The sequence below is a fragment of the Microcaecilia unicolor genome, chromosome 1 (assembly GCF_901765095.1).
Source record: "Microcaecilia unicolor chromosome 1, aMicUni1.1, whole genome shotgun sequence".
Lineage (NCBI taxonomy): Eukaryota > Metazoa > Chordata > Amphibia > Gymnophiona > Siphonopidae > Microcaecilia > Microcaecilia unicolor.
Window position 1 is genome coordinate 584,737,811 of NC_044031.1, and position 10,603 is coordinate 584,748,413.

The 10,603-nt window shown below is 44.8% G+C and overlaps 1 protein-coding gene across 3 annotated transcripts; it reads right to left on the minus strand.

Moving 5' to 3' along the window:
• Window positions 1-2,150: 2,150 nt before the first annotated feature.
• LRATD2 (LRAT domain containing 2) lies at window positions 2,151-4,512 on the minus strand. 3 transcript variants are annotated; one of them, XM_030219090.1, is made up of 2 exons: window positions 4,206-4,512; window positions 2,151-3,865 (listed from the first exon to the last, which is right to left on the minus strand). In XM_030219090.1, exon 2 carries the CDS (start codon window positions 3,859-3,861, stop codon window positions 3,022-3,024), a length of 840 nt encoding a protein of 279 aa, XP_030074950.1. In that variant the 5' UTR covers window positions 3,862-3,865; window positions 4,206-4,512; the 3' UTR covers window positions 2,151-3,021. The 3 variants fall into 3 exon arrangements, with proteins under 3 accessions (XP_030074950.1, XP_030074956.1, XP_030074965.1); XM_030219096.1 differs by lacking the exon at window positions 4,206-4,512 and adding an exon at window positions 4,031-4,174; XM_030219105.1 differs by lacking the exon at window positions 4,206-4,512 and adding an exon at window positions 4,027-4,174.
• Window positions 4,513-10,603: the final 6,091 nt, after the last annotated feature.

The window sequence follows — 10,603 nt, forward strand, 5'->3', positions numbered from 1 at the left end:
CAGTATGCGAGCAAGACTCAGTTGCCACTAGTGCAGACCTGTGTGTGCAAATGTCCAGGTGTTCTCTCTCATATTAGTGCACATTTTTTTGTGCTCGACCTTACCCCTAAAAAAAAAAAAATGTACAAATGAAAATCAAAAGAATAAAAGCCACAAAATTATACATGTATATACACATACCAATATTGAGGAGAATAGGGAGGCCAACACATAAAAACAAAGGAAATTATAATACATTGAGAACAAACCTTAGAGAAAGATATGCAGCCAGTCATGAGGGCATTTGTTTATTCCTGAGGAGTTACATCCAGATTTATAACTAGAGTAATTTGTAAAGATTTTATGCAAGTTCATGTATATTTAACCATGCAAAAGGCTTCTGAAAATGGACTCTCCCCTCCCCCCCCCCCCATGGCAGCACATACAATTTATTTTTTTAACTGCAGCTAAACAAGGGCTGTGGGTGTATTCTATTCTGCAGATACTCATTACTCATGCTTGCTGTAGCTCACTAACCTTCAAAGGGAAAGCAAGCTGTGAGTTTTTCTTCAAACTAAGCTTGTAGGCCCTGTGTATCAGTGATCTCCACAGGGAGACTGAAGATTGCCCCCTTAAGGTTACAGTGGTTTGTTGTTGGGTTTTTGGGTTTCTTTTTTTGGACAATGAGTTTATACCTATGTGATTTGTGGTGTTTGGTGCCCTGGTTTAGAGCACCATATAAATGTCAAACCAAAAATGGCACAAAGCACTCTGGGCCAATTCCATCTCTAAGAATGACCTTTCAGTTTTGTAAACAATCAAAATCCGCTTCCTGAAACAGGAACTTGTACAACAAATATATGAATTAGCCTGCATTGTTTTATCTTGTTTGCAAAGTGCTGAACTTTTAAAGGAACAGCAGGTAAAAATATGATTTAAGTGTAAGGATGTGATATATCAAACATTCTCTTCCTTGCTTTGACCTCTGCCTGGTAATGACCCTAAGCCCTGTAACTGGCTGATGATCTGGCCTGCTTATTTTTTTTTTCATTTTATGGAAAGGATAACATAATACAATAAGCAGTCTATCATTGAGTATTCTTATATTCAGTTAATTGCATTAGGTTGTACTATATCTAAGGAAAGGCAGTTTACAAATATAAATAGAACTGCCCAATGGAGGATTATGCTCTGTACGTAGACACACAAGTCTTAGATGTGCAAATAGTAAAAAAAAAAATACTGGTTTCCTAGCACTGTAGCCCAGGTGAGTCTTTAAGAACAGTAAATATCACATAGGCTGTCACTTATTGTTTTCAGTCAGAGCAAATTAAAATTTAAAACCACTGCAATATAGAACAGGCTAGCAGAGTCTACCAGAACCAGCTAGTCTGCTGCAGATGTGTGTGAAAAGCCTGCAGGCTTAATAGTTTTTCTAACTCACACAGCCTGTGACCTCATGAACAGTGCAAATGAAAACAAGACAAAAATCTTCCAAAGAAATTTTTCATTTACTCTCAAACTGTGAAATTTTCAGCACAGAACTTCTGCCTTCCAAAAATAGGTGTAAGAAAATAATTATTTACAATAGTGAAGCAAAATATTTTGTTTTACAAAAAATTTCAGTGTACAATCATAAAATATGTACAGAAATGCAGGTTGTGATTCAGATCTCCCAGACCTGACATACTGCAAGCCACCATGTTGTAAGGACTTCAACACTTGGTCGTTAGCAACAAGGACAGCTACTGGGAGCACACAAAAATACCACAAGGCAACAAACTTGAAGGACAATGTGCTTGCCAGACACTTCTCATACCACTGTTACCTAAAACAAAAGTACTGTCAGACTGACATTTCCAGTAACGATTTCAATACAGTACCAAAGCCCTGAAGTCATACTATTCCTAAATTAAATAAAATCACACAAACATAAATAATGCACGTGCCTTCTGAGCCCAGAACCCCACATTTTCTAAAATTAAGCACACAGATTGTTTTTACTTAGGGAGGGGGGAGGCAGCCACTTGTGCAAATATGCAAATCTAGTAGTGAAACAGTCTGGAAGCAGCATACTCCTTTCTTCTCAAAACTCTTACAATGGTAAATATCTGTGTAGCTAGTATTTTCAGTCTAACTCACATGCTTGTAGACAGCTTGCTTGGTTGGTCTTTTTTTTTTTTTAACCCATTAAAGCCACTGTGTGATTCTAATGACTAATAGCTTCAGTTTAACGTGTTCAGGAGGAAGAAACGCTTTTCTCTAAACTGCAAACAAAAAAAATGGCTTGAAGTTGTGCCTTTATCAGTCAAGGTTATATAGCAATAGAGAAATGCATGTACTGCGTGGCACGGTTTTGAATATGTTAGTTCGATTTGTTCCTTAGTAACATATTTACTGCAAGTGCAATTCAGTCTGATCCAATGCTATTACTAGTTTATGGAAAAAAAAGTTTTACATTCATACAGGAAACGTGATATACAGGAGGCCAGCCTAATAACTAGAAAATGACAAGTACTCTAATGTGCATTGCCTGAGCCTCCACTGAATAAAACATCTGTGCAAAACAGGTCCTTTTCCTTTAATAGCGTTGCTTTGGTAGAAAATATTGATGAGGTAACTTCCTCCTAGTTAAAATTGTGTAAGAAAATACCTATTTAAATTATGTAAAAAGAAATGCAGCCTAGAAAGTTTATTACACACACATACACAAAAAGATACCCTTCGGGAAAAATATATCATGGTCGATGAAAAAACATAATATTCCTTCATTTTTAAATCTATTTTTCCACAACCATGAAATGCTGGGAGGAGAAAAAAAAAAAAAGAATAACGAAAGCGGCGATCGTTTCAGTGTGTTTTAAAAATCCAGGATTTCAAACCAAAACCATCAGGGTTTCACAAGAAAGGAGCAGCACTGAAGGAGTTAACGCTAAGCAAAACTAATCAGCTTTCCTTTCACATGTGATTTGAATAAAACTGCACTGAAGCGGCCCAAAGGGCTTATAACAGCTCAATTTCGCAGCCTTCAGTTTTAATCCATCAGTTAGCATTGTGATCAGTCCTGGCTTCACTCTCGGCATGCAGATGACTGGCGAGCTCCTGGACCACTGCCGCTCGCCCAATGCGATCGTTCCTCCTTTTCTCCATGATCAGGTCCTCCAGGCTCTGAAACTCCAGCGTGTGAGAATTTTTCTCCGAGAGCTGGATTTTCAGCCGGTAGGGCTGCTTGCCTATCCTGAGCTCCCCTCCGATCTTAAACTCGCGCTTGCCGTACCTGCACCAGGCTGCGAAACACTCCGAGTTCCTCCAGCTCAGCTCCTGCTCCTTGGCCCCCACCTGCTCCATGGCGTTCTGCACCACCACACCGGGGCTCAGGGGCTTGTAGCGGAAATGCTCGCTGACGATCCTGCCCTGCCTGCCCTGGCTGGCTTCGGTCAGGAAGCTGTTCTTCACCTCCAGGCGGTGCAAGTGCACGACCTGGAAGTCGCCCACATACACGGCCCAGTGTGGATACTGGTCCTGGGCCACGAACTCCAGCAGGTCGCCCGGCTTGCACCTGTTCAGCAGGTTCTCGGCGGAGTAGGTGCAGAGGGCACCATCCGGCTCCGAGCTCTTCAGGTACACACACTCGTCCCGGTAGTAGACCGAGCACTCCACCTCGTTGCGGGGGTCGTGGTGCCGCGGCCGCTGCTGCTCCTCCCCCGCCGCCGGCCCCCGCCGCACTGCCTCGTTGCCCGCCTCTTCCAGCTCCTCGTCGTCCGCCGAGAAGATGTAGGAGACTCCAATTCTGGGGCCGTCGTCTTTATCCTGCCCAGTGGGGTCCGCCGTGGGCACTTCTTTATAACTTAGGTGGGTCAGTTTCTCCACCTGGTTCCCCATCCCACTGTAAGAGAAAAAAGGGAGTTGAGTACTGGGAGGGGGAGGCGCAGCCTTTTCCACCTGTTAGACCGACGCCTTGCAAAAGCTGCTGCTGCCGCCCCGGGCACGACTGTGTCTAGCAACGGCATGGGGCAGAGTCCAAGCTTTTTAAAATAAAGTACGTACTCACTTTCGGCATCAGCTCCCCAAACTCCTAAAGAGTAGGACCGCTGCGGGTTCGCTAAAGTTAATAACGAGCTGCACGCGCGGCTCGGCGCTGGAGGTCGGTGCGCGCGGTCCGTTCAGGTGTGCGACGCACCTGTGTGTGAGCCCCGGCCGCCGCGCACGCGCGCACTGCTCCTTACCCCAGCTCGCGCTCGTCGACTCCTCACTTCTGGCGCGTCCAAAGATAGGGCGGCGGGCGAGGCGCATTCATGCCTGGCTCCCCGCGGGGAGGTCGCCTTGCCCGGCTGCTCACACGGCACCAGTGGAGCAGTGAAGCCGAAGTGGGAAGAGAGAGAGAGAAAGAAGGCGAGTCTGAATCGACTGCGGGCTCCCTCCCAGCCTTTAAAGAGACAGCGCCACCTTTCCTCGGCTCTGCTTTCCTTTGGACGGCGCTCGCACACCCTGGGGCGGGAAAGGTTGAAGGCGTTGCGGGCAGACACGGCACAAAGCTGTTGGTGACGGCAGGCGAGGGAGAGTTCAGTGTGTGCAGGCGTCACCTCTGTACTCTGGGTCTGTCATTTGGCGCCAGGTGGAAGGGGGCAGGCTTGTTTGTGTAAGATAAGACTTCGTTGCTGTTTCTGCAGTCAGAGGCGCTCAGAGTGCTGCTTCTGAGAGCTCAGCGGCTTGGACTACGCAAGGTTCCGTGTTTAAACGCGAAAGTTTTAGATATACATAAATAGGCAACAATACATAATATAGACAACTTGTGTTTCCTCTTAGCAACAGTTCTCTTCCCGTATACGCTGTCTTGATGTGTCTACAGAGGTGGCGTTTTCCTGAAATACTGAACTGTCCACCTCGGGGAGGTTGGACTATATAAAAAAAAGCAAGCACAGGAATATGTGCAACAGCTTTTCACAAGCAAATGAATTAAGATCCCTCCCTCACATTTTTTTTTCTTTCAGTAGTTTACTACTCCTAGAGAAGTATGCACAGTGGAGAATGAACTTCCCACCTGTAAAGAATTCCACACAAGCAGTAGGTTTTCTGGATCCCTTTTCTCCCTCGTAGCAATTCTGTGGCAGGAGTTGAAAGCAAATGGTTGCCTATCAGACCACATCCTCCTCCTCCTCAGCCATCCTAGGCCCATCTGATTTTGAACCAAGTGGCAGTACCGATTCCCTTGCAGTGGTGTTCTGGTAAATGTTTAACAACAGGCTCTCGCCCCAGTCCCCCTCTATGCCCCCCCAAAAAAAATTGCAGAGGAGAGAGCCTGGGGGGGGGGGGGGGGGGGGGGCAATGCATTACTCCAGGAAAAATAAATTAAATGATCCCAGGTTCCAATCTAATTCATGTTTAATGTGCAATAAAATGCCATAAATAAGTAAATAAATATAAACTTTTAATGCTGAGCACCTGATTCTCAAAATGAACATATTCCAAACACTATAATGAAAATAAAATGATTTTTTTTCTACCTTTGTTGTCTGGTGACTATTTTTCTGATCATGCTGGCCCAGTATCCGATTCTGCTGCTATCTGTCCTCTTAACTCCGTTTCCAGGGCTTCCTTTCCATTTATTTCTTTCCTTTTCTCCTTTCTTCTTCATTTCTGGTCCTCCGCAGACTTGACTGTCCAGTGGATCCAGCTTCTTATTTTCTTCATCCATGTGCAGTTTTTCTCCTTTCTTCCTTTTCCCTTATCTCATCTCCTTCCTCACTCTTCCCTCCCCCTCCATCCATGTCCATCATTTCTTCTCTCTCCCCTCCTCTCCCCTGCACTCCATCCACCCATATTAAGCGACCCTTCTCTCCCCCTGCCCTCCATCCACCCATGTCCAGCGACCCTCCTCTCCCCTGCCCTGCATGCACCCATACCCAGCAACCCACCTCTCTCCTGCCCTGCCCTCCATGCACCCATACCCAGCGACCCTCCTTACCCCTGCCCTCCATCCACCCATGTCCAGCGACCCTCCTCTCCCCTGCCGAGTTGTTCAGTGAATTCTTCGGGGCAGGCAGTCTTGCCTGCCCGCTGCTGGCGCTGACTCTCCCCCGCTGCCGGATTGCTCTACAAAATGGCCGCTGAGACTTACAAGGGTGGCCTCCAAGACTTCAGCAAAAGTCTCGTGAGGCTGCCTCTGGAGGTCTCGGCAGCCATTTTTAACGAGTGAACCGGCAGCGGGGGAGGGTCAGCGTCAGCAGGGGGCAGGCAAGACTGCCTGCCCCGAAGATTTCGATGGCTAAGGAAGGGTGACTCAGGTGAGGGACCGGATCTGGAGGGAGGGAGGGAGGGAGGGAGGAAGGAGAGCTGACTCGCAAGTTGGAACAAAATTTAACAACCGGCTCTTGCGAGCTGGCTCCAGCACACCACTGCCCTTATGGTTCAAATTAGCAGTTGGCCCCAGAATGGCAGAAGAGGGAGGCATATTTTCAATGCTCTTAAACTTACAAAGTTACTTGGTAATCTGTGGAATTTAAGTGCTTTGAAAATGAGCCCTGTGATGTAATAGGAGCAGTTACAGGCAATTGCCTAATATGGCAATGCTGGGGTGCAATGAGGTATAATGGTATATATTTTTGGTTAGCACTCTGAAATTTGCATTTAGTAAACTCCCCCCCCCCCCCCCCCACCTCCCAATGGGTAATGTGGATCTGAATTCTTCACTCCTAGATACTAACAAGCAACTGATACAAGGCCCAGATATTTATAAAAATAAAAGCAGAATTCTTTGCTTCGGTCTTCACCGAGGAAGATTTGGGTGGGATACCGGTGTTGGAAATGGTATTTTAAGCGAACGAGTCGGAGAAACTTACTGACTTCACGGTAAACCTGGAGGACGTAATGGGGCAGTTCAGCAAACTGAAGAGTAGCAAATCTCCTGGACTGGATGGTATTCATCCTAGAGTACTGATAGAACTGAAAAATGAGCTTGTGGAGCTACTGTTAGTGATATGCAATTTATCCTTAAAATTGAGCATGGTACCGGAAGATTGGAGGGTGGCCAATGTAATGCCGATTTTTTAAAAAGGTTCCAGAGGAGATCCGGGAAATTATAGACCAGTGAGTCTGACGTCGGTACCGGGAAAATGGTAGAGGCTATTATCAAAAACAAAATTACAGAGCACATGCAAGGATATGGATTACTGAGACCAAGTCAGCACAGCTTTTGTGTGGGGAAATCTTGCCTGACTAATTTACTTCAATTCTTTGAATGAGTGAACAAACATGTGGACAAAGGGGAGCCGGTTGATATTGTGTATCTGGATTTTCAAAAGGCGTTTGACAAGGTACCTCATGAAAGGCTACAGAGGAAATTGGAGGGTAATGGGATAGGAGGAAATGTCCTATTGTGGATTAAAAACTGGTTGAAGGATAGGGAACAGAGAGTGGGGTTAAATGGGCAGTATTCACAATGGAGAAGGGTAGTTAGTGGGGTTCCTCAGGGGTCTGTGCTAGGCCCGCTTCTTTTTAATATATTTATAAATAATATAGAGATGGGAGTAACTAGCAAGGTAATTACATTTGCTGATGACACAAAGGTATTCAAAGTCGTTAACTCGTGGATTGTGAAAAATTACAGAAGGACCTTACGAGACAGGGAGACTGGGCGTCTGAATAGTAGATGACATTTAATGTGAGCAAGTGCAAGGTGATGCATGTGGGAAAAAAGAACCCAAATTATAGCTATGTCATGCAAGGTTCCACGTTAGGAGGTATGGACCAAGAAAGGGATCTGGGTGTCGTCGTCGATAATACACTGAAACCTTCTGCTCAGTGTGCTGCTGCGGCTAGGAAAGCGAATAGAATGTTGGGTATTATTAGGAAAGGTATGGAAAACAGGTGTGAGGATGTTATAATGCCGTTGTATCGCTCCATAGTGCGACCGCACCTTGAGTATTGTGTTCAATCCTGGTCGCCACATCTCAAGAAAGATATAGTAGAATTGGAAAAGGTGCAGCGAAGGGCGACTAAAATGATAGTGGGGATGGGACGACTTCCCTATGAAGAAAGACTAAGGAGGCTAGGGCTTTTCAGCTTGGAGAAGAGACGGCTGAGGGGAGACATGATAGAGGTATATAAAATAATGAGTGGAGTGGAACAGGTGGATGTGAAGCGTCTGTTCACGCTTTCCAAAAATACTAGGACTAGGGGGCATGCGATGAAACTACAGTGTAGTAAATTTAAAACAAATCGGAGAAAATGTTTCTTCACCCAACGCATAATTAAACTCTGGAATTCGTTGCTGGAGAACATGGTGGAGGCGGTTAGCTTGGCAGAGTTTAAAAAGGGGTTAGACGGTATCCTAAAGGACAAGTCCATAAACCACTACTAAATGGACTTGGGAAAGATCCACAATTCCAGGAATAACATGTATACAATGTTTGTATGTTTGGGAAGCTCACCAGGTGCCCTTAGCCTGGATTGGCCGCTGTCGTGGACAGGATGCTGGGCTCTATCGACCCTTGGTCTTTTCCCAGTGTGACATTACTTATGTACTTATATTTAAAAGCAAGTAGCAGCCAAAAATAAAACAGTGGTAATTAGAATGTGAGACTTATGCACCCATAGGTAATAAGGCAGAGTGCTGGGGTGCATGTAGTCAACATTAATATTGTGCTGTGCACCCAGTGAGCCATGGCAGGGGGGGGGGGGGGTTATTAGCGGGGAACCTGACTGGGGGGGGGGGCAGAGAGAATTCTCCTGCAACAGCCAGGCATCCTGCTGGGTGAGGTGGATCCTCAGCCTGAGCTTCTTTAGCCCCTGCAGGTTCCCAGGGGCCATTTTAGAGCTAGAACAGATGAGCGGCCAGCTGATCATTTGCATTAAAAAAAAAAAAGTGCCAACCTGCTGTCGGGTGTCTCACATGCAAGTTGTGTGATTGAGAGATACTCCTCGCAGCTCGATCGGCTCTGCTTCCTGGTGTGCAGGAATGAGAGTGCGGAGTTCTTCCCAGGGAACAATGGAGGCAGCTGTCGCCTTTCAAGTCCTGGCCCATTTTGCTTTCGGGAGCTTTAGTGCATGTTCATGAAGGGGTTTATAGGATGCTTTGCACTGTTCCTGGTCCTCACGCAGTAAGCCTCTACCACTCCCCTCCCCCCACCCCCACCCCAGCCAGTGGGATCGGGACATTTTGCTTTCCCAGCCCACCAATGATTTAGCTAGGCTATCCAGCATGCCTTTTGCCACATTGGTCATAAAAAAATAAATAAAATGTGTGTGTTGTATGTGTATGTGTGTGTGTGTGTGTGTGTGTGTGTGTGTGTATGTGGGTTAAATATAATATAACAAATAAATGCAAACACTTGGATATGTTTCTCTAAGTTGGTACCAATTGTTAAAGTTTGAGGGAATTAAGAAAAAATGGTGCAAGGTGTTAAATACTTTGCAATAAATTAACAAGGGTAATATGATGTTCAAATTTACATTAAAGTTACCAAGATTTCAATTAAACTTCTGCACTAATGTAAGATATCCCAAACATTTGCACAAACTTAATTGTTACTTTGCTCCTTCAATACCTCCGCTACTAAAACTCAGTCTACTATCAGTAACTTTCAAGGACTACAGCACCAGATAAATATACACAGCTACTCTTTCCCCTTAAGGTAATTTCAATTCTGTCCTCCAAGAACCAGGCCCTTTGTTCTCAAGTCTAGATCTTCTCTTACAAGTTTCAATGGATTCACATACACCCAAGCTTCCCTCAGGTAAGTATTTTATGGTGGGTGTATACTGGTAATTATTACACTCAGATGAGATTTTCTTATTGAAATAAATTTGTGTGCACACAATGGTATTATCGATATCAAATCTTCGCTAACATTGTTGCTATCTTACATTGGGTACCTTGGTTGCCTCCGCATCCATGTCTCTTCGAGTGACAGTGTCAGCTCACCAACTGAGGAATTCCAGGGTACCTACTTTCCTGACTCAGAAGAACTCATAAGGAGAAAACCCTGGCTCCCTATCCTTGGGGTATGTGCGCTGACTTCAGTCAGTATCTCTCTTGGCAAAAGAGCCCTGTGAACTAACTAAACTTAAAAGGATAAGCAAGGGGGGATTCTTATTGAGCCTGCCCAATACATACCCTTTTTTTTTTATTGTTTTCCCTTTCCACCCATTCTACATCCTCTACTTGAACTGACAGTTAAACTAAACTCCCTAGAGGCAATTCCCTAACTGAAGGTACTCACAGTTTTAGAAGCTTAAGTTGGACTGCTTCTCAGGGCAGGCTGACACTTGAACTGGCAGGCTCTTATACTGGTGTTACAAGAAATTATCTTGGGGGAAAGAGCTCTAGAGCACTCGCTACTGTTTATAATTTAAGAGCAGGCGCTGTATTTATAAGTTTTAGGATATTAATTTCTCCACCAATCACCAAAGGTGATAATTGCAATAAATTAAATAAATTAAGTATATACCTCTGTTGAAATGCAGTATTCTGTACTGCAAGATTAGCCTTAACAGATACCATATACTCAGAACACAAAGAGACTATATTTTTAGCGTCAGAAAGGTTTATTAAGTTACAATATGATTAATGCGATCATATAAATAAGGTTACAAACAGGAGATAGCTTTTAAAAGGATCTTAGAA